This window comes from Centropristis striata, chromosome 23, assembly GCF_030273125.1.
Source record: "Centropristis striata isolate RG_2023a ecotype Rhode Island chromosome 23, C.striata_1.0, whole genome shotgun sequence".
NCBI classification, from domain to species: Eukaryota; Metazoa; Chordata; class Actinopteri; order Perciformes; family Serranidae; genus Centropristis; species Centropristis striata.
In genome coordinates, this window is record NC_081539.1 from 788,747 (window position 1) to 813,532 (window position 24,786).

The following is a 24,786-nucleotide window of genomic DNA, read 5'->3' on the forward strand; positions in this document are numbered from 1 at the left end:
GCCAGGAGGAACATAAAGTCATGATCATTTTATTAGCAATTATTTCCCCATGTGGACTTGTAATCCTTTCATATACATGATTATTAATACACAATATAGTCTGCATGTTCATCACTTCTGGCTGTTTGAATAGAAAACATGTCAAAATGAAACTTTGCACCAAAATACAGACAGAATCTGAAGTTTTCTTTGTTACCAGCAAATATTCATCTGTTATTGTCCAACACTTATCTGTCACAAGTATAGGTGCTAACAAGGTGACTTTATAAAATATATCAAACTAAGTGCAGCGCTCCATGGTTCCACAGGGTGGAGCTGCAGCAGAAAGCATTCATTCATTCATTCATTCATTCATTCATTCATTCATTCATTCTCCTTGAAGCACTTATCTGAAGTCGGGTGGCGGGGGGCTGCAGACCATCCCAGCTGACATAGGGCGAGAGGCGAGGTCCACCATGGACAGGTCTCCAGACTATCACAGAGACACACAACCATTCACTCTCTCTCTCTCATTCACTCCTACGGGACAGTTCAACTAAGCTGCATGTCTTTGGACTGTGGGAGGAAGCCGGAGGACCCGCAGAGACAATTATCAGCTGACTTTGCACTTTTTTAGCTCTTTTTTTCTGCAAAAACACAAAAAACTCTTGAGATAAAATGTGCACATGAGGATAATAAAAGGCAGGTTTGGAGCCTAATAACAGGATTTCAGGAAGATTGAAGAAGGAAGCAGTTTAAATGACAGTTTGCTGGTTTTCACTGTGACAGAGAAAGTCAAAACAGAATCCTGTTTCAGTTGGTCGACTTCAGTGAAGCTTTGGTTCAGTTCACACTTTAGTTTTGACAGTTTTCTCCTCCTGTCCAGGTGGAGGTTCAGGTGGAGGAGGTGTGTGAGTGTGGAGGAGTCTCAGTGTGTCTGCAGAGAGAAGGAGAGAGCAGCAGCAGAGCAGTCCACCTCCTCTGATGATACTCTGTCACATCAGAGGAACACAGGGACCATGCTGGACTGGACTCTACTGGAGATCAGGACTACCTGATGAGAGAAGAAGACAGACAGCAGAAGAGATAAATCAGAGTTTACAGAGACTCCCTTCATCAGCTGTCAGTCAGTGATGCAGCACATCCAGTTTAACCTCCTGAACCAGAGAATTATACAATGTACAGCCTCATTCCATCATTTACAAAGAAACTAATCATCTATTGACAGAAGATATAAATGTTGTAGTGTCCTGAAAACAAAGTCTTCAGCTTTCTGAATCAGTAAACGACTCGTTTATTGTCCAAACCTCATCTTTTTATAAAGTATGTTTACAATAAAGTCGTACAAATATAAACTTTGTAAATGTAACAACATCCTGTGACCAAAAGATTCAGGATCATTTTCATCATCACATAGTTGGTATGTCTGAAAACTAAAAATTCCAGCTTTAAAAGACATTAAATGCACTGTGATTACATTAACGTTCCATATTTCTGGAGAAATGAAACATATTTCATCTTTAAATATTACAGATGTGTAAATATGGAGTCAGTTATCAAACATGTGGAGAGAACAAACAGATGGACATATATATATGTGATGTTAAAGCCTGAGCAGTGAAACATCAGCTGTAAACTCTGGACTTCAGCAGCTTCTGCTCTGTAGAAAGACCACATGGTTACTAAATGTCATGATGGTTCTATGAAACAAGAGGCTTCAGTCAGACTGATCTCAGAGCTGTGACAAAGATGAACTGATCAAGTGTTTAGTGTTGAAATGAGAGAACAAACACTTTGAGATCAGATGTGATGAATGAGGACAGCTGTCTGTACATGTTGTGATGCTGTCAGCTGTAATCCACATTTATTTCCTGGAGACATGAACACAACAACTCAAACACATGATCACAACAAGCTTCTGGCTGATCTGATTGGCTGACTGTTCTCTCTCTGTGTTTCTGTCACCATTCTCCTCTCACAGCTTCACTGAGAAGGTCGGAGGTTTACAGGAAATACTGGATCTTTCTCTGATACTAACTGTGTTCAGTACAATACTGCTGAAACCCTCTACTGACCTCAGAGTCTCCAGTCTGCAGTGTGGACTCTCCTTCAGATCACACAGCAGCTTCATGTCTGAATCCTGCAGATTGTTGAGTCTCAGGTTCAGCTCTCTCAGATGGGAGGGGTTGGACTTCAGAGCTGAGGCCAGAGAAGCACAGCTGATCTCTGACAACCTGCAGTACCTCAATCTGAATAAAGAATAAATGAAGCAGATAAAAATAGATTTATAATCCAATAAGACGTGTTCAGGTTTTAATGTGCAGCTCAACATTACTGTGTCATAATCAATGAGCTTTTCTCTAAAATGAGTAGAGTGACTGTAATTGTGTTATTGTGGATCATCATGATGTCAGCCTTCTACAGACATCATCCAAATGTCACCGCAACATTCATAAAACTAGTCATGTCACCACAGATTAATAACATGCTGCTGCTCTCAGTCAGGTCTGTCATTAGAGGATCAATACTAGATTGATCCTTTAAACAGCTGTGTGTGTTCTGAAGGATCAATGTTCATCATACAACATTATTTTAGAAAACATATTAAAATGACTTAATCAGTTTAAATCAAACATTAGTTCAGAGGATCTTCTGTCTACAGATGTGACCATTAACAACAATTGTAAACATTCATTTACTTTAAGAACTAACAGCGGACATTTTATACACTTTATTTAAAAAGTCTTTAGTGACTGCACATTAAATTCAGTACAAGAAGAAAAATGAACCAAATGAAATGTACAACTTTATGAATGTTATGAAATGTTGTTTGTACATAAATGATGTTCCATTGTGGATTAAACATATTAGTAGGGCTGCAACGATTCCTCGAGTAACTCAATTACAAACAATGATGGAGGAATTTCCTCTGCCTCGAAGTCTCGTTTAATTAAATTTAAAGCTCACGTTTGGTAGACTTTGGCGGCCCGTCATAGTCTCAAGTGCTGCGCTGACGTCACATTTCAACCTACTGACAGTTTATCTACACTATTCATCATATAAAGTTATTTTCGTTGTGTCTCTGCTCAGCAGAGTGTCTGTCACCTGTCAGTCAGTCAAACCCCGCCCACCTCTCTGTCCTATAAATTATGTCCAGTCAGGGGGCGGGGCCACCGCTAAAAGACTTCCACATAGGATGCTCTCATGTATCCCCGCTTATGGCTCCTCCGATATGCTTCCTCTCTCCTCATTCCTCTATCCTTTATCCTCTCTCCTACGAGCACAAATAAGAGCTTTGGGATGGTCGTAAAGATGGCACACATGAAAGAACTTCCAGTTCAAGCGAGGATAGAGGATTAAGAACAGAGGATAGAGGACAGAGGAGACATAAAATAAGGGACATGGTACGTGTGCGTCTCTGTGCGTGCTGAACTAAATCCTATCAACCTATCCGGGCCATCAGAGGTCCAAACACACTGTTGCATTATGCCGTTCGTTAGCCACGAGCTAACATTAGCTCACAGTTAAAGTTGTTTAAATCACAAAAAGCTACTATTACTTCCTGTCGCTAAACAATGCAGCTTTCAAAATAAGAGCACAGAATCCACCACAGAATTTACAAGAAGACTGTCAAAATAAGATGCTTTAAATAAAACATACAAGAACCTTTATTCTCCTTTACAATAATTAATTAGAATATGCAATGATAAGATCAGTGTATATGATGGAATAGTGGCATTAGAATGTGTGAGAGGCACCAAATTTGGGCTTTTATGAAAAAAATATCTCCAGGGGGGCATTGAGTGTGAAAAATGTTATATGAGGTGATAGCTCACATTTATCAGGTCTCTCTTGAGAATGAGACCCTGTGTCTCAATGAGATTACCTGTATAAATAAAAGGTTAAATACAAAAACATTTAGCTCTCAAAGTGGACGACACGTCCATCCTCGAGCTCACACCACCGGAAGAGCTTACACAATTTAAAGGTAGTGTTTAAGAATCTCTATTTTTATATATTTATTTTTGATACTTTGAAACAATTTTATTTATTTTTATTTAATTTTGTGTCTCAGGAAATGTTAAGTTTGAAGTAATTTTATTTATTTTTATTGGAAATTTTGACTGAAACAGTTTACTCCTTTGCATAATATGTATAATAAATGTCATTTTTTCTTAAAAAGGCAACAAACTGGTTGTTATTATTAAATGATCTTTCTTTTTTTCTATTTATTGATAATTGGGCTTTAATTAAGAAAAGTATGTTTTATCCGATTATTCGATTAATCAATAGAATATTATATAATAAGTTTAGAAAATGGAGAATCCTGAAAACAGCTGAACTCAAGATGATGGAAGTTAAAACAAGTTGTGTGAGAACACTGACATCAGATCAGACATGTTGGATTCAAAATGAACTGTTTCCCCAAATTCACAACAATCATGTCATATTATAAAAACACTAAGACAGATGTTTTCTTTGGAGTCTAAAATGGCCAAAATGAAATTAATAGGACTTTCCATAATAAATAATAAGTGAGGTAAATTCAGCCACTTCTGATTGTGTCATTTCAAAGCCCAGATTGAGGCTATTCTCATCAACACACAGCTGAGTGAGTGTGAGCTCTGCTTCATCCTCAGTCCTCTTTAGAACTGGATCAGATGTTCAGAGTTAAGTGAGATACATGTTGTCTTCATCTGAAATGTAATCTAGTAGCTCCCTGAGCAAACATACCTGCAGCTCATTATTTATGCTCCTGACAGATAGAGACTTTCTCAAAGTTTTCACAGTGTTTGTTCCTTTTGATGACTGACTATATTTAGAGAGAAACCAGCTGTTCAGGTAACCTGACGCTGCCAGATGTTTTGTTCCACAGAACCGTCTGAGAAGCCGTCATTGGAAACTGTTTGGAAAAAGGCAGACGCTTTCAAAAATATCTGTCAGGTGATTGGATGAACTATGTGTCTATCAGCGTCTATCACAGGCTGCTGAAGCCAGTTGGGAGAAGAGCTAAAACATGTCTTCCATGGGGAAAAGCCTTCAGTCTTCTTTGATCTTCCTTTAATGAAGAAATACTCTCAGTTTGAATACAACTGATATTATTGCAGCTCCTTCGCTAGCCTCTTTCTCTGTTTCATTGTTTTATACAACAACAAGAAAGATTTGACCTGAGCCACATTATTGTTTTCAACAAACTGCTGTCGTCACACACATCTAAAGCGTTGCCGTAGCAACCAGTAGCTCCTCAAGGGATACTGATTGGTCCAAACCACTGGTGGTTCAGACCCAAACACATGACCTGAAGCCTGACCACATGGATTTTTGTGATGTCAGTCCAAGTGCAAGAGAACGGAGCGACAAACTGGGTTCTAGATCTGTGCTCAGGAAAACTCAGAAAACAAAGGAACCAAACTAAATCTGAAACTTCAATTATGATTTAAATTCAGCAGATATACACTGTGTGTGAGCACAACACAGGAACTGACCTCAGAGTCTCCAGTCTGCAGTTTGGACTCTCCAGTCCAGCACACAGACGCTTCACTCCTGAATCCTTCAGGTTGTTGTTACTCAGGTCCAGCTCTCTCAGATGGGAGGGGTTGGACTTCAGAGCTGAGGCCACGACTTCACAGCCAGTCTCAGAGAGTCCACAGTTAGAAAGTCTGTGATTACAGATAATAAAACATTTTAAATATAACCAGTTCTAACACTTTAATCTGATCTTTTTTCATCTCACATTTATTTCATTTAATGACTCCTGTTGCATTTATAGTAGAATGACTTCTAAAGATTGTAATATTATCATTTGTTGACTGATTTAAGGGGCTGAAGTTCATGCTTTGGAGCTAAAAATGGGAGCAGTGAACTGAAGCTCTGGAGCTCTGGTTCACTGGCAGAATGAACCTGGAGGTCCCAGCAGCTGACTGTGTGATGAGCTGCTGTCTGAGTACATCAGCTGCTAAATACACAGACACAACACATGTTGAGCTTCATTAAATACACACACATTCACTATTATTAGCATGTAGTTTATTTTAGGAGCCCATCTATGAGTGATGATCTCTCCTCGCTGTATCACAGATGCTCTGCAGTCAGAGAGAGAGAGAGACGTTCTCTGCTAATAAAGGAACGTTAGAGGACGTGGACATGGAGCCATATGACAATGTGATTTCCATATTATATTAGTTTACAAAGGGACTAACAGAGCCACTAGTGTGTGACAGAGCGTGCTCAATGTAACGTTACTACAGAGCTGAAGCCGGCAACATAAAGCAGATCAGTAGAGGTGGAAGGGCTCAGAGGATGTTGGCTTTGTTTACTGGAAAGTTCACCTCTTCTTTGACTTTGTCTCAAAGAAAACTCAAACTGGACAATATGGAAACATTTTGGACAAAAGGTGAGCCTCACTCTCTTCTCTTTCATCCTCTTGTTTTCTTATTGTTCTTCTTCTGTGTATTGTGGGTTGAAAAGCAGCTTAGAGGTAAATTAGCGCCACCATCTGGACTGGAGTGGCTTCTCTCTAATTCAAACAGCTGCTGCACCTGCTGCTAAAAGTGTCCAAAGGTTTAAAAAGCCCAATAATGTTACTATTCATGTCACCACAGATTAATAACATGCTGCTGCTCTCAGTCAGGTCTGTCATTAGAGGATCAATACTAGATTGATCCTTTAAACAGCTGTGTGTGTTCTGAAGGATCAATGTTCATCATACAACATTATTTTAGAAACCATATTAAAATGACTTCATCAGTTTAAATCAAACATTAGTTCAGAGGTCCAAACACACTGTTGCATTATGCCGTTCGTTAGCCATGAGCTAACATTAGCTAACAGTTAAAGTTGTTTTAATCACAAAAAGTTACTATTACTTCCTGTCGCTAAACAATGAAGCTTTCAAAGTAAGAGCACAGAATCCACCACAGAATTTACAAGAAGACTGTCAAAATAAGATGCCTTAAATAAAACATACAAGAAACTTTATTCTCCTTTACAATAATTAATTAGAATATGCAATGATAAGATCAGTGTATGTGATGGAATAGTGGCATTAGAATGTGTGAGAGGCTCCAAATTTGGGCTTTTGTGAAAAAAATGTCTCCAGGGGGGCATTGAGTGTGAAAAATGTTATATGAGGTGATAGCTCACATTTATCAGGTCTCTGTTGAGAATGAGACCCTGAGTCTCAATGAGATTACCTGTATAAATAAAAGGTTAAATAAAAAAACATTTAGCTCTCAAAGTGGACGAGATTGATGCATTTTACTTAAAAACATTTTTTTTTACAAAATTTTATCCCAAAGGGGGCATGCCCCCTAGATGGTTATTTTTTTTATTATTTGCTTATCCTGAAAAGTTAAGAGTATTTTTTTTTGTATTTGGCGACTGTTGAGATTTGCAATTAACACTACATTTTAGATTTATGATTGAGTGATTTTTATTTTGTTGATTATTTTTTTTATCTATACAGACTAAAAAATCTTATTTTCTATATATTTTTCAGTATTTTGTAATATCGTCAAGAATGTAGTTATCGCAAAAATACCTAAAATATTATAATAATATATCATAAAATAATATGATATTCTTTTAAGGCCATATCTCCCAGCACTAGCATGTCGATATGCTCAACTTCCTTCACTGCAACCAAGTGCTTCTAAAGGCACACAAGTCAAGAGAGACTGTAAAGGGGGTGTAAGACTCTTGTTCCAAGTCCCGGTCCACAGCCAAGCATTTCTGTTCAAACCTATTGGTTCTGATTCTGAATGTGAGCTTACACAATTTAAAGGCAGTGTTGAAGAATCTCTATTTTTATATATTTATTTTTGATACTTTGAAACAATTGTATTTATTTTCATTTCATTTTGTGTCTCAGGAAATGTTAAGTTTGAAGTAATTTTATTTATTTTTATTGGAAATCTTGACTGAAACACTTTACTCCTTTGCATAATATGTATAATAAATGTGAATTTTTCTTAAGAAGGGAACACACTGGTTGTTATTATTAAATGATCTTTCTTGTTTTCTGTTTATTGATAATTGGGCTTTAATTAAGAAAAGTATGTTTTATCCGCTTATTTGATTAATCAATAGAATATTATATAATAAGTTTAGAAAATGGAGAATCCTGAAAACAGCTGAACTCAACATGATGGAGGTTAAAACAAGTTGTGTGAGAACACTGACATCAGATCAGACATGTTGGATTCAAAATGAACTGTTTCCCCTGATTCACAACAATCATGTCATATTATAAAAACACTGAGACAGATGTTTTCTTTGGAGTCTAAAATGGCCAAAATGAAATAAATAGGACTTTCTATAATAAATAATAAGTGAGGTAAATTCAGCCACTTCTGATTGTGTCATTTCAAAGCTCAGATTGAGGCTATTCTCATCAACACACAGCTGAGTGAGTGTGAGCTCTGCTTCATCCTCAGTCCTCTTTAGAACTGGATCAGATGTTCAGAGTAAAGTGAGATACATGTTCTCTTCATCTGAAATGTAATCTAGTAGCTCCCTGAACAAACATACCTGCAGCTCATTATTTATGCTCCTGACAGATAGAGACTTTCTCAAAGTTTTCACAGTGTTTGTTCCTTTTGATGACTGACTATATTTAGAGAGAAACCAGCTGTTCAGGTAACCTGACGCTGTCAGATGTTTTGTTCCACAGAACCGTCTGAGAAGCCGTCATTGGAAACTGTTTTTAAAAAGACAGACGCTTTCAAAAATATCTGTCAGGTGATTGGATGAACTATGTGTCTATCAGCGTCTATCACAGGCTGCTGAAGCCAGTTGGGAGAAGAGCTAAAACATGTCTTACATGGGGAAAAGCCTTCAGTCTTCTTTGATCTTCCTTTAATGAAGAAATACTCTCAGTTTGAATACAACTGATATTATTGCAGCTCCTTCGCTCGCCTCTTTCTCTGTTTCATTGTTTTATACAACAACAAGACAGATTTGACCTGAGCCACATTATTGTTTTCAACAAACTGCTGTCATCACACACATCTAAAGTGTTGCCGTAGCAACCAGTAGCTTCTCACAGGACACTGATTGGTCCAAACCACGGTGGTTCAGACCCAAACACATGACCTGAAGCCTGACCACATGGATTTTTATGATGTGAGTGCAAGTGCAAGAGAACGGAGGGACAAACTGGGTTTTAGATCTGTGCTCAGGAAAACTCAGAAAACAAAGGAACCAAACTACATCTGAAACTTCAATTATGATTTAAATTCAGCAGATATACACTGTGTGTGAGCACAACACAGGAACTGACCTCAGAGTCTCCAGTCTGCAGTTTGGACTCTCCAGTACAGCACAAAGACGCTTCACTCCTGAATCCTTCAGGTTGTTGAAGCTCAGGTTCAGCTCTCTCAGATGGGAGGGGTTGGACTTCAGAGCTGAGACCACGACTTCACAGTGAGTCTCAGAGAGTCCACAGTCAGAAAGTCTGTAATTACAGATAATAAAACATTTAAATATAAACAGTTCTAACACTTTAATCTGATCTCTTTTCATCTTACATTTGATTCATTTAATGACTCCTGTTGCATTTATAGTAGAATGACTTCTAAAGATTGTAATATCATCATTTGTTGACTGATTCAAGGGGCTGAAGTTCATGTTTTGGAGCTAAAAATGGGAGCAGTGAACTGAAGCTCTGGAGCTCTGGTTCACTGGCAGAATGAACCTGGAGGTCCCAGCAGCTGACTGTGTGATGAGCTGCTGTCTGAGTACATCAGCTGCTAAATACACAGACACAACACATGTTGAGCTTCATTAAATACACACACATTCACTATTATTAGCATGTGGTTTATTTTAGGAGCCCATCTATGAGTGATGATCTCCCCTCGCTGTATCACAGATGCTCTGCAGTCACAGAGAGAGAGAGAGACATTCTCTGCTAATAAAGGAACGTTAGAGGACGTGGACATGGAGCCATATGACAATGTGATTTCCATATTATATTAGTTTACAAAGGGACTAACAGAGCCACTAGTGTGTGACAGAGCGTGCTCAATGCAACGTTACTACAGAGCTGAAGCCGGCAACATAAAGCAGATCAGTAGAGGTGGAGGGGCTCAGAGGATGTTGGCTTTGTTTACTGGAAAGTTCACCTCTTCTTTGACTTTGTCTCAAAGAAAACTCAAACTGGACAATATGGAAACATTTTGGACAAAAGGTGAGCCTCGCTCTATTCTCTTTCATCCTCTTGTTTTCTTATTGTTTTTCTTCTGTGTATTGTGGGTTGAAAAGCAGCTTAGAGGTAAATTAGCGCCACCATCTGGACTGGAGTGGCTTCTCTCTAATTCAAACAGCTGCTGCACCTGCTGCTAAAAGTGTCCAAAGGTTTAAAAAGCCCAATAATGTTACTATTCATGTCACCACACATTAATAACATGCTGCTGCTCTCAGTCAGGTCTGTCATTAGAGGATCAATACTAGATTGATCCTTTAAACAGCTGTGTGTGTTCTGAAGGATCAATGTTCATCATACAACATTATTTTAGAAACCATATTAAAATGACTTCATCAGTTTAAATCAAACATTAGTTCAGAGGTCCAAACACACTGTTGCATTATGCCGTTCGTTAGCCACGAGCTAACATTAGCTAACAGTTAAAGTTGTTTTAATCACAAAAAGTTACTATTACTTCCTGTCGCGAAACAATGAAGCTTTCAAAATAAAAGCACAGAATCCACCACAGAATTTACAAGAAGACTGTCAAAATAAGATGTTTTAAATAAAATATGCAAGAACCTTTATTCTCCTTTTACAATAATTAATTAGAATATGCAATGATAAGATCAGTGTACATGATGGAATAGTGGCATTAGAATGTGTGAGAGGCACCAAATTTGGGCTTTTATGAAAAAAATGTCTCCAGGGGGGCATTGAGTGTGAAAAATGTTATATGAGGTGATAGCTCACATTTATCAGGTCTCTCTTGAGAATGAGACCCTGAGTCTCAATGAGATTACCTGTATAAATAAAAGGTTAATTAAAAAAACATTTAGCTCTCAAAGTGGACGAGATTCATGCATTTTACATAAAAACATTTTTTTTACTAAATTATATCCAAAAGGAGGCATGCCCCCTAGATGGTTATTTTTTTAATTATTTGCTTATCACCAAGAGTTAAAAGTTTTTTATTTTTTTATTTGGCAACTGTTGAGATTTGCAATTAACATTACATTTTAGATTCATGATTGAGTGATTTTTATTTTGTTGATTATTTTTTTTATCTATACCGACTAAAAAATCTTATTTTCCAATATTTTTCAGTATTTTGTAATATCATCAAGAATTTCGTTAGAGCAAAAATACCTAAAATATTATAATAATATATCATAAAATAATATGATATTCTTTTAGGGCCATATCGCCCAGCCCTAGCATGTAGATATGCTCAACTTCCTTCACTGCAACCAAGTGCTTCTAAAGGCACACAAGTCAAGAGAGACTGTAAAGGGGGTGTAAGACTCTTGTTCCAAGTCCCGGTCCACAGCCAAGCATTTCTGTTCAAACCTATTGGTTCTGATTCTGAATGTGAGCTTACACAATTTAAAGGCACTGTTGAAGAATCTCTATTTTTATATATTTATTTTTGATACTTTGAAACAATTTTATTTAATTTCATTTCATTTTGTGTCTCAGGAAATGTTAAGTTTGAAGTAATTTTGTCTATTTTTATTGGAAATTTTGACTGAAACAGTTTACTCCTTTGCATAACATGCACAATAAATGTCAATTTTTCTTAAAAAGGGAACAAACTGGTTGTTATTATTAAATGATCTTTCTTGTTTTCTGTTTATTGATAATTGGGCTTTAATTAAGAAAAGTATGTTTTATCCGATTACTCGATTTATCGATAGAATATTATACAATAAATTTAGAAAATGGAGAATCCTGAAAACAGCTGAACTCAACATGATGGAGGTTAAAACAAGTTGTGTGAGAACACTGACATCAGATCAGACATGTTGGATTCAAAATGAAATGTTTCCCCTGATTCACAACAATCATGTCATATTACGAAAAACAAAGGAACCAAACTACATCTGAAGCTTCAATTATGATTTAAATTCAGCAGATATACACTGTGTGTGAGCACAACACAGGAACTGACCTCAGGGTCTCCAGTCTGCAGTTTGGACTCTCCAGTCCAGCACACAGATGCTTCACTCCTGAATCCTCCAGGTTGTTGTTTCCACTCAGGTGCAGCTCTCTCAGATGGGAGGGGTTGGACTTAAGAGCTGAGGCCACGACTTCACAGTGAGTCTCAGAGAGTCCACAGCGAGAAAGTCTGTGATTACAGATAATAAAACATTTTAAATATAACCAGTTCTACAGTTTAATCTGATCTTTTTTCATCTCACATTTAATTCATGTAATGACTCCTGTTTCATTTATAGTAGAATGACTTCTAAAGATTGTAATATTATCATTTGTTGACTGATTGAAGGGGCTGAAGTTCATGTTTTGGAGCTAAAAATGGGAGCAGTGAACTGAAGCTCTGGAGCTCTGGTTCGCTGGCAGAATGAACCTGGAGGTCCCAGCAGCTGACTGTGTGATGAGCTGCTGTCTGAGTACATCAGCTGCTAAATACACAGACACAACACATGTTGAGCTTCATTAAATACACACACATTCACTAATATTAGCATGTGGTTTATTTTAGGAGCCCATCTATGAGTGATGATCTCCCCTCGCTGTATCACAGATGCTCTGCAGTCACAGAGAGAGAGAGAGAGAGACATTCTCTGCTAATAAAGGAACGTTAGAGGACGTGGACATGGAGCCATATGACAATGTGATTTCCATATTTTATTAGTTTACAAAGGGACTAACAGAGCCACTAGTGTGTGACAGAGCGTGCTCAATGTAACGTTACTACAGAGCTGAAGCCGGCAACATAAAGCAGATCAGTAGAGGTGGAGGGGCTCAGAGGATGTTGGCTTTGTTTACTGGAAAGTTCACCTCTTCTTTGACTTTGTCTCAAAGAAAACTCAAACTGGACAATATGGAAACATTTTGGACAAAAGGTGAGCCTCGCTCTCTTCTCTTTCATCCTCTTGTTTTCTTATTGTTCTTCTTCTGTGTATTGTGGGTTGAAAAGCAGCTTAGAGGTAAATTAGCGCCACCATCTGGACTGGAGTGGCTTCTCTCTAATTCAAACAGCTGCTGCACCTGCTGCTAAAAGTGTCTAAAGGTTATAAAGCCCAATAATGTAGATGAAGAACAAGGTGAAAAGAGAGGGATGTTGAGGGACGATGAGGGACTTGTGCCTTCCAAACGTCTCCAATAACCTCAGAGCGTTGAAAAGAAAAAACATTTATTTAAAGCAGACAGACGCAATCGTTTCCAAGATTCACAACATGTTTTATCTGAGGAAATATTCTGCTTCAGTTTATTGTTGCTGGCGTTTAGCCTTTCAAAAACAACATTTTCACTGTGGTGGAAAAAGTGTTTGCTCTGCCGTTTGCTGCACTAAGGGAGGCAGCACCTGGACTATCAATGCAGTCTAACAGCACCACATTACATTTAATTACACTTAGATGCTTCTCTAAAACATCTACAACTTATTGCATCCAGTGATAACAGCCCATGTAAAACATGACTAACATCAGGGGGACCAGGTTCATAGAGAAAACAATGAGCAGACTTTAAAAATGCTCCTTATTCATTCATTGTTGGGAACTAAATGTAAAGTTGGAGCTTTTATTGAAGAGAACTGGAGATGTTTTGTTCTTTCAGATGGAGGATGGCATCCCTCCACATCCTCCCAAAACAAGCAAGAATTATAGATTCTGTAGAAACTGGAAACATTCCTTCATATTAATTGGTTCACAAACTGCTGAGAAGAAATATGATAGAAAAAATTGATTGAAGCTACGTTGAGAACAATAAAACTCCAGTGACATAATTTCCAGTAGAAGACAAATATTACATGTCTGTGTGTCTCTACAAAGAATAATAAATAGAGAGGTTATAGAAACATGATGCAGACACTGTATACGATGTCAAACAGGCTGTGTGTTGTGATTCAATGATGAGTGTGGAAACATTTCCAGCACACACTCTTTAGTTTTCTGGGCTGGATTTGTATGAAGCCTCCATCACTCCAACAGAGACAGATAGGAGATGATGACGTTGGCAGTGGAACATGGAGAATGTTTTCAATACGCAGGTTTAATGGTAGTTGAAGAAAACTTTGATAGTGTGCAGCTTTTATACTGTGCATGTGTGTAAAGTGTGTATCTTTACTCTAACACTGATGCTTCAGCTTTACATTGCTGTATAATGTTGATGATCACATCTGGACTTACTCAGCTTTCCTGCAGTTCCTCACAGCTGGAATCAATCTCCATCGTCCCTCCCATGATGTGTTGTACTTGTTCAGGTTCAACTCATCCAGAACCTCCTCTGACATCTGCAGCATGTAGGCCAGAGCTGAGCAGTGGATCTCAGAGAGTTTCTTATTTGATCTGTTCTCTGACTTCAGGAACTCTTGTATCTCCTGATGGACTGAGAGGTTGTTCATCTCCGTCAGACAGTGGAAGATGTTGATGCTTCTGTCAGGAGAGATCTTCTTAGTGTTCATCTTCTTCAGCTTGTTGATGGCTCTCTGGATGACTTCTGGACTGTTGTCTGTCTGACCCAGCAGGCCTCCTAACAGTCTCTGGTTGAACTCCAGAGAGAGGCCATGAAGGAAGCGGACAAACAGGTCCAGGTGGCCATTTTTACTGTCAAGGGATTTCTTCATGGCTGCACTCAGGAAGTCATCCAGAGATGACCCCCAGTCTGTCCCCAGAAAAGCCCTCAGTACCTTTTTGTTCCTGGTGGTGTAACAGTGGAACATGTAGACTGCAGCCAGAAACTCCTGAACGCTCAGATGAACGAAGCAGTAGACTGTTTTCTGGAAGATCACACTCTCTCTTTTGAAGATCTCTGTACAAACTCCTGAGTACACCGAGGCCTCTGTGACATGGAGACCACAGCGCTCCAGGTCTTCTTGGTAGAACATGATGTTTCCTTCCTGCAGCTGTTCAAACGCCAGCCTCCCCAGCTTCAGAAGAACTTCTCTGTCAGCCTTCGTCAGCTTGTTTGACCTTTTCTTATGTCCCTCATCATACTTCTGCTTCTTCTTCTTGGTCTGAACCAGCAGGAAGTGTGAGTACAGGTCAGTCAGGGTCTTGGGCAGCTCTCCTCTCTGCTCTGTAGTCAACATGTGGTCCAGAACTGTAGCAGTGATCCAGCAGAAGACTGGGATCAGACACATGATGTGGAGGCTCCTGGATGTCTGGATGTGTGAGATGATTGTGCTGGAGCGCTCTTCATCACTGACCCTCCTCCTGAAGTACTCCTCCTTCTGGGCGTCAGTGAAGCCTCGTACTTCTGTCACCCTGTCGACACACGCAGGAGGGATCTGATTGGCCGCCGCGGGTCGGGAAGTTATCCAGACAAGAGCCGAGGGAAGCAGATTCCCCTCGATGAGGTTTGTCAGCAGCACGTTGACCGATGACTTCTGTGTGATATCAGACATAACCTCCTTGTTGGTGAAATCCAGAGAAAGTCTGCTTTCATCCAGGCCGTCAAAGATGAACAGAAGTTTAGAGACGGCGAGCTTCTCTGCTGGGACCTTCTGTAATGTTGGATGGAAAACATGGAGCAGCTCCAGAAGACTGTACTGCTCATCTCTGATCAAGTTCAACTCCCTGAACGAAAGCAGAACCACCACACTGACATCTTGGTTCTCCAAACCCTCTGCCCAGTCCAGACTGAACTTCTGCACCGAGAAGGTTTTTCCAACGCCAGCGACGCCGTTCGTCAGAACCACTCTGATGTGTCCCTGTTGGTCAGGTAAGGCTTTAAAGATGTCCTGGCACCTGATTGGAGCGTCGTGTACGGTCTTCTTCTTGGAAGCTGTCTCCAGCTGCCTCACCTCATGTTGGGTATTAACCTCTTCACTCTGTCCCTCTGTGATGTAGAGCTCAGTGTAGATCCTGTTGAGGAGGGTTCCACTTCCTGTTGCAACACTTCCTTCAGTCACATGTTCACATCTCCTCCTCCGACTGATCTTATATTCATCTAAAACCTCTTGACGCAAAAAAAAAGATTTTAACCTTTTCAAAAACGATGGCATCTTCGGCCGACCTTCAGTCTTACTTTTCACAGTGGCGGTATGACTGGTTGCATCACTTCCTTCAGTCACACGTTCACATCTCCTCCTCAGACTGATCTTATATTCATCTAAAACCTCCTGCAGACCACCACACTTGGGATCAGAGTCGTGTCCTGATGAAGCAGACTGGCCACCTGAGGATCCTGGTTCATCACTGGAGTTCAGAGGAGAGTTGGTTATTAGTTGGCAAATACGTTTTAGTAGAAATGTAATATTCACGAACAAAATGAACCTGACAGATTACAGAGGTAAGTGAAAATGATTTAAAGAAACTTCTTGGTAGCAGTTCTCTTACTTTGTGTCTGAGGGTCCAGTTTCAGGACTGAACCATGGAGGTAAACCTTTGGACCAGTCACTCTTCATAGACTGACAGCCAGAAACTACAGACTCTGCTCTCTGTCTGGACTGAAATCTGCAAACACAAATTAAGTTTCAGTCATATCACATGAGTCATTGATGAATTCTCTTTATTTCAGCTCTAAATACACAAACTGCTGTTCCTGCAGATAATAAGGAGGTTTAATAGTTAATATTAGTGCTCTTAGATTGGATTACAGGTTTTCTAGGTGACTAACAGCTGTCACTGATATGAAAAGGAACATGGAACAAATGATTTTTCTTTGTGTCACAACAAAAACACTGAAATGACTCATAGAAATGAGTTAGTATCAGTTCATAGAAATGAGTTAGTATCAGTTCTTACTTTGTTTCTGAGGGTCCAGGTTCATTACTCAATTTCAGAGGTTCATCTTTGGAGCGGTCACTCTTCACAGACAGACAGCCAGATACTACAGACTCTGCTCCGGCCTCCTCTTCCTCCACACAACCACTCATCTTCTGATCTGAAGTCAGTCTGAGAGGGAAAACAGCAACAATTAAAGCCTCAAAATGATGTACTAGTTTTAAAAATATCCTATGTTCCATTGGTAACTGATAATGAACTAAAATTAACATTTCAGGAATCTGGGAACTTTTCCTTAAACTTTCTACAGAAAATGTATTTAGCTCTGCAATTTAGTTTCAACTTTTAAACATTATAGGTTCAATGTCAGAACAGCAGCTGCCTAGAAACGTTAGCTGATAGCTAACATTAGCTAACCATTGAAGTTGTGTTAGTTATCATTAATTACTAATCATATTAATTACTTCCACACGTAAACACATGCAGCTTTCAAAATAAGAGCCCAAGGATGTGCTAACAGAATCACAGAATTTATAAGACTGTCAACCTATGGTGCCTTAAATGAAAAACACAAGAAGCCTTATTATCATTTACAATAATTCACACATGTTGACAATCTGGAAGTCAAACATTCCAAACATCAAATATTCAATGTTTAAGATCAGTGTATATGATGGAATAGAGGCATTAGAGGATTCTATATTACAGGATCTTCCAATCTTCCACTATGAAAAGTCTTATGTGAGGTGTTTGTTCACATTTAGCTCTCAGAGTGCAGATTGATGCATTTTACTGAAAAACTAAATTTACAAATCTTCCCTCCAGGGGTCCATGCCCCCAGACCCCCACATAGTCTCAGAAGATTCTGTGGGAACTGGTTTGTGTTAAATATTGACACAATATGATAATATTGAAGAGAGATCCTGTTCTATCAAGGTCCATAAAACTGACCTTTGGTCAGATTCAGATGGTTCACTGAGGCTCCATTAACTTATATGGTGCAATATCATTTTATTCTGTAATAAAACACTGTCAGCAACCACCTCCTGGACTACACACACACACACACACACACACACACACACACACACACACACACACCTTGTATAGGGTTCATTTACATTATGTCACCAATCAGGCTGTTTCCACAGATGACTGAGACTTCAACAGTGAAACATTAACAGTGGTGTTTCAACACTTACCCTGCCTCAGCCTTACTCTGTCTCCTTCTGCTCTGATGACTCTAAATGGAGTTTTATCTCTGACTGACAGAAAGCGTTCAGTTTTTCTCTTGTATTGTCCTTCCTGGTTGTTATGTGCAGTACCTGTATCACCTGGTCACTGTTGTTCCTCAATGGCTCAAACTAACATCAATAACTTTGATAACGAGGTGAAGTTGATGAACTTTAACAGTTAGGACGGTTCACTGTTGAATGTTAGCCCAGGGACTATTAGATAATGTTCATCTTTACAATGTGAAACAGCTGAAATACAAGACAACCAGCCAACCGTTTTCTTTGATGCTGAGCTTGTTTTCGTGGCTTACAGCAGGTTTTCAGCCACTCACTGTTTTCTGTCCACAGACCAATTAAACTGTTGAGTTCATTCTAACGTTTCTTTCCTCTACAGTTCAGAGAGAAAACTGATATAATCAAATGTTGGATTAACACTCACCCTGCCTCAGCCTTCAGGTTTCCTCCTTCACTCAACTCAAACTGAAGTAACGGACTAAATACTTTTATTGTGAAGGTTCCCTCCCTGCTTCATGTTGAACTGGAGCTGCTTGTACTCACATATCAAGTGTTAAAGATAAGGTGATAAGGTTAACTATCCACACCATAAAGCAAAGAAACACACTGCATTAAAACACAGCCAGCTCAGACTGAGAACAAAAACACCTGCAGCATGGTCACATTCCTGCTGTTGAACTAAAACTCACCTGCCAGGTGTTATTTAGCTGCAGTGGACATGAACAAAGTTTCAGCCAGAAGAACCTGCACTGGATACGGCACAAATAACACTGATCCTCATGATTAAAATGATAGAAATGATCAAATGTATTGATCAACATTGATCAGTTCAACATAGAGCTGAAGATAACTCAGACCTGGCTCTCAGCTTCAACAAGCTCATCTCATAACATGACATAACATGTCATGTCTCATCTCATAAATCACATTATATCAATCAAAGCTAGTTTTGTACTACAACTGTGTCGACCAACCAATAAAAAGAGGGAATTCATTTCTGAATTAAAGAAAAAGGAGCTATTTAAATCACAAACACAGTATTAGTGAGAAATATTACAGCTTTGATATATAACTTCTCAAATAATTCAGCTCTAGCTAACTGCCTACATAAATATATGTGTCAAGTCTGTTGTGTTTTCTGCATAGACGAATGTTTAAATCACACAAATATCTGCTGTAACGTATTAACCACATCCACACTGATGGATCAATGTTTCCAAAAACAGCCAACAACCAACTCCTGAGCCCCTTACCATCACATGCCTAACCCTCAGCTGTTACCCCTATACCTCACTCTAACCTGAGCCTTAAATCTGTACTTGTGTTCTTGGGTTGCTGCAGGTTAATTATTGCGTATATTATTCAGACAGTCACGTCTTTGTGTCTACAGATGAATCAAGCAGAGTCAGGTTTCTCTCTTTGGGCTGAAGAGGAAATACCTGTTAGATTAAACTCAACAGAGACTTTGACAGTAAAATATTTTAAATGTCAGATAAACACTCACCCCGCCTCAGCCACTTCAGTTTTCCTCGTCCTGCTGTGTGGACTCAGAGTGGAGTCTGAGCTGACTGAACTCTGTGTGTGTTGGTTCCCTCCCTGTTCTCATGCACCTGGATCACCTGTTCAGTGCTGCTCCTCCCCTCTCCATTTACAGGAAATCAGGCTGAGTTTACCTGAGGTTTGTGGGTGTGTGTGGTGCTCACACAGATTCACTTTTTAACATGATGAGCATCTCTTTCTGCTTCAACAGCTGAAATAAAAAGAGTTTTGGTCATAGATATAGCTGTGTTATTGTCTCATACATCATTATACATATGTTAAAAATAATTACTTAGATAGATAGATCAGATAAAACAGATAAAATAAAACTTTTATCTTCAACTGAAAAAAAGAATACATTACTGTATTTCCAGAATCCTTAAAGACATGAGCATGTAGTTAGTTTACTGCTTAGAAAGCTATCTAAACCAAGTCATCTTAGTAGAAATAGTTACCAGCTGAGTTAACCCATTACTGAAGATAGTTAACTCAATGTTACTAAACCTACTTGTGTTAGTGAATTAGATGATTTGTTAAAGATCTAAACCTTTTTTTTATGTCTTACATAACAGCTAAAACTAGAAAATTTCCTCTGGGGAAATTTTGAAAGGGCCACGGGGGCTACTGCCGGTGTGTGTACACTATGATGAGATTCTTCAGAGATTTCAAACTATGCCCTTTAACCTCAAAATGTGTGTGTGTGTGTGTGTGTGTGTGTGTGTGTGTGTGTGTGTGTGTGTGTGAGAAACATGTATCTGGAGGAGTGTGCACGCATTTGTGTGTGTGTGTGTGTGTGTGTGTGTAGCGAAAATCGCATGAAGTTACCTGTGTGTGTGTGTTTGTGTGTGTGTGTGTGTGTGTGTAGCGAAAATCGCATAAAGCTACCTGTGTGTGTGTGTATGACGCATGTGTATGCATGTGTGAGGAGTGTGCGCACTTTAGTGCATGTGTGTGTGTGTGTATCTGTAACTGTAATCACATCAAAGATCAAAGGCAATCAGATCAAAGCAATCAACAGAATTAACTGCAGCTGTTCCTGAACAATGACAGCAGAGATGGACTGGAATGTCTGTCCTCGAACAGAAAGCAATTTTGGCAAAACCATAATACCTATCATTGATCCGACTTCACTTTGAGCGTCCTGAGTTCTTCCTGAACGTCTACATATGTTTTTTTTTAAGAAAAATTAAAAAATAGCTTTGTTACAGCGATCTAAAAAAACGGTTAAATTTCCCTTCTTCAGAAATCTTCCTGCGTTTTTAATATGGGAGCCAATGAGGCTGTTGGTGGTGTTGGTGGATCATCTGTGCGTCCTACGCCCAAACTATAACTCTGACAGCTTTACCAGAGGATTGTGAGTGAGAAGACAAATTTTCCTACATTTCTATGTATAAATTATTTCTGTAGAGTGTTTCTGACAGTTTTTTCTCTCCCTCTACACTCTGGTGATGATGTCACACACTGTGACACGAACATTCCGTGCAATACACGCCCATTATAATCTCAGAATTTCTCCAAAAATGATCATGGTCATTGAACAGGGATTGATAAAAAACGATATGACCTATCGAAACGTGGATTAATACACCAATACACAAGACTTGTGTCTACTGTTTAAAGTTTAAATGGAGTCTCTAGGTGAATTTATGCCGGAGAAGTAGACATTTAAAAATCTCCAATGATTGTTCTTTTTCGCTCATTTTTTGTCGGCTGTCCCATTCATTTCAATGCAAAATTTTGAGCAGTTTGACTTACGTCGCGAACAATTCGTATTCTGTAGAGAAAAGTAATAGCACACCGATCCCGATCAAACCGCACGTTTTGATATATAATTTGTCCTGCAACTCTTCAAGTTGTAGGACTATTAGCAGGACGAAAAGCGTCCTGTTAACAGACATTAAAAATGTCACAGTAGGATAATGATAAGGATTCTATATTACAGGATCTTCCACTATGAAAAGTCTTATTTGAGGTTTTTGTTCACATTTAGCTCTCAGAGTGCAGATTGATGCATTTTACTTAAAAAACAAACAAAATTGACAAATCTCCCCTCCAGGGGTCCATGCCCCCAGACCCCCACATAGTCTCAGAAGATCCTCTGGGAACTGGTTTGTGTTAAATATTGACACAATATGATAATATTGAAGAGAGATCCTGTTCTATCAAGGTCCATAAAACTGACCTTTGGTAAGATTCAGATGGTTCACTGAGGCTCTATTAACTTATATGGTGCAATATCATTTCATTCTGTAATAAAACACTGTCAGCAACCACCTCCTGGACTTCAGACACACACACACACACACACACACACACACACACACACACCTTGTATAGGGTTCATGTACATTATGTCACCAATCAGGCTGTTTCCACAGATGACTGAGACTTCAACAGTGAAACATTAACAGTGGTGTTTCAACACTCACCCTGCCTCAGCCTTACTCTGTCTCCTTCTGCTCTGATGACTCTAAATGGAGTTTTATCTCTGACTGACAGAAAGCGTTCAGTTTTTCCCTTGTATTGTCCTTCCTGGTTGTTATGTGCAGTACCTGTATCACCTGGTCACTGTTGTTCCTCAATGGCTCAAACTAACATCAATAACTTTGATAACGAGGTGAAGTTGATGAACTTTAACAGTTAGGAAGGTTCACTGTTGAATGTTAGCCCAGGGACTATTAGATAATGTTCATCTTTACAATGTGAAACAGCTGAAATACAAGACAACCAGCCAACCGTTTTCTTTGATGCTGAGCTTGTTTTCGTGGCTTACAGCAGGTTTTCAGCCAGTCACTGTTTTCTGTCCACAGACCAATTAAACTGTTGAGTTCATTCTAACGTTTCTTTCCTCTACAGTTCAGAGAGAAAACTGACACAGACAATTTGGAAGTCAAATAATAAACTGTTTGATTAACACTCACCCTGCCTCAGCCTTCAGGTTTCCTCCTTCACTCAACTCAAACTGAAGTAACTGACTAAAGACTTTTATTGTGAAGGTTCCCTCCCTGCTTCATGTTTGTGAGGGACCGCTGGCAAGCTGCTGCCGCGCCTCGCCTGCTGTTTTCGCTATTTTATATGTTTTATATCGATTCATCAAGTCTGTCTTTTGATGAATGTTGGACCTCAAACCCACCTGCTAGATTCGGCTTGCTCAATCTAACCGTTGCGACACCGAAACAGCAGTTTTGTCTTTGCCTGTCTGCTGTCACTGCCTCACCACTCGTTAGCCTGAAGCTAGCTTCGCCGGTACAGGGCTCACCTGTTGGGATTCCTGTGGCTCCTCTCCGCACTCTGTGGCCGGATAGCCTGCGCTGGTGTGCCCCACGAAGCACACCCGTTCGGACTGGCCCGCTGCCACCCCGCCTGCTCTCCCGGATGCTTACCTGCGCCCGCGGACTGCTGTCATCATAGTGTACACACACCGGCAGTAGCCCCCGTGGCCCTTTCAAAATTTCTCCAGAGGAAATTTTCTAGTTTTAGCTGTTATGTAAGACATAAAAAAAAGGTTTAGATCGTCTAAAAATACGAGTTTTTGTTTTTTTTTAAGTTTTTTTTTAGTTTTTTTTTTGTATATCTGTTAGGTGACCATGACTTAACCGAGGTATTGTTGGAAGAGATAGGTCTTCAGCCTGCGGCGGAAGATGTACAGGCTGTCTGAGGTCCTGATGTCGGTAGGGAGCTCGTTCCACCATTTGGGAGCCAGGACAGAGAAAAGTCTGGAAGTGGTTTTGAGGTGGGTTGACCCACGCAGGGTGGGAGTCGTCAGCTGTTTGGCTGATGCAGAGCGTAGACGACGGGCAGGGGTGTAGAGTTTGACAAGGTCCTGGATGTAAGTAGGACCTGAACCGTTAGCAGCAGAGTACGCCAGAGCTAGAGTCTTGAAGTGTATCCGCGCAGCCACTGGTAGCCAGTGGAGGGAGCGGAGGAGGGGTGTTGTGTGTGAAAATTTGGGAAGATTGAAGACCAATCGAGCAGCTGCATTCTGGATGAGTTGTAGAGGTCGGATGGCTTTGGCAGGCAGACCTGCCATGAGGGAGTTGCAGTAGTCCAGGCGTGAGATGACCAGTGCCTGGACCAGGACCTGAGCTGCCTTCTGAGTGAGAAACGGGCGGATTCTCCTGATGTTGTGCAGCAAGAATCTGCAAGATCTGGTAGTGGCGGTGATGTTTGTTGAGAGGGACAGTTTGTTGTCAAGAGTTACGCCAAGGTTTTTGGCGGTTTCTGTGGAGACAACCGCTGTGTTCTGGACAGTGATGTGTAGGTCAGTGGTGGAAGAACCCTTTCCTGGGAGGTAAAGTAGCTCAGTCTTTCCCAGGTTGAGTTTGAGGTGGTGCGAGGACATCCACTGGGAGATGTCGGCCAGACATGCAGAGATACGTGCTGCTGCATGTGTTTCAGACTGGGGAAATGAGAAGATTAGCTGGGTGTCGTCGGCATAGCTATGATAGGAGAAGCCATGCAAGTGGATGAGGGAGCCAAGGGAGTTGGTGTAAATCGAGAAGAGGAGCGGACCAAGGACCGAGCCTTGAGGGACCCCGGTGGTGAGTGGACAGGGTTCTGAAACAGAACCCCTCCAAGTTACACGGAAGGTGCGGTCCTTGAAATAGGATTTGAGCAGAGAGAGGGCAGAGCCCGGTACTCCCAGGTGGTGAAGGGTGAAGATGAGGATCTGATGATCAACAGTGACATTCTCTGTCTCACTGAAACCTGGCAACAACCAAACGACTTCTCCCATCTCAATGAGGCTGTCCCACCGGGTTTTTCTTTTATTAGTAAACCCCGTGCTACTGGGAGGGGGGGTGGCCTCGCTCTCCTGCACCGGGATCACATCAAAGTCACTGCTGTCACAGTCCCCCATCACTCCTCTTTTGAATGTCTAGCTGTAAAACTCACAGGCCCTAAACCCACTATCATTGTCACCATCTACAGACCACCAAAACCCTCTGCTGTTTTCCTCAATGAATTCTCATCACTACTAACATCTGTATGTGCAATGTCCCCCACTGTTATCCTCCTCGGCGATTTCAACATCCACATTGACAACCCATCCAGTATCTTCGCTAATGACTTCACATCACTTCTGGACTGTCTTGGTATCACACAACATGTCAACCTCCCAACCCATAACAAAGGCCACATACTG

At 40.1% G+C, this 24,786-nt stretch overlaps 1 protein-coding gene across 1 annotated transcript; it reads right to left on the reverse strand.

The window, feature by feature from the left end:
- Positions 1 to 781: 781 nt before the first annotated feature.
- Positions 782 to 24,501, reverse strand: LOC131962393 (NLR family CARD domain-containing protein 3-like). Its single transcript, XM_059327393.1, has 11 exons — positions 24,283 to 24,501; positions 22,903 to 23,042; positions 16,876 to 17,025; positions 16,468 to 16,584; positions 16,157 to 16,326; positions 14,317 to 16,087; positions 12,117 to 12,293; positions 9,260 to 9,433; positions 5,466 to 5,639; positions 2,055 to 2,228; positions 782 to 1,033 (listed from the first exon to the last, which is right to left on the reverse strand). The coding sequence occupies exons 1-11, from the start codon at positions 24,499 to 24,501 to the stop codon at positions 1,030 to 1,032; spliced, it is 3,270 nt and encodes a 1,089-aa protein (XP_059183376.1). The 3' UTR covers positions 782 to 1,029.
- Positions 24,502 to 24,786: the final 285 nt, after the last annotated feature.

Excerpts from the sequence above, each read along its gene's own strand:
- LOC131962393 (XM_059327393.1), bottom strand. The coding sequence starts at position 24,501 with ATGGGGGACTGTGACAGCAGTGACTTTGATGTGATCCCGGTGCAGGAG. Across the intron at positions 17,026-22,902 it reads AGCCACAGGAATCCCAACAG|ACTGACTTCAGATCAGAAGA; the intron begins GTGAGCCCTGTA and ends TTTCCCTCTCAG. Across the intron at positions 9,434-12,116 it reads TGCAGACTGGAGACCCTGAG|ACTTTCTGACTGTGGACTCT; the intron begins GTCAGTTCCTGT and ends CTGTAATTACAG.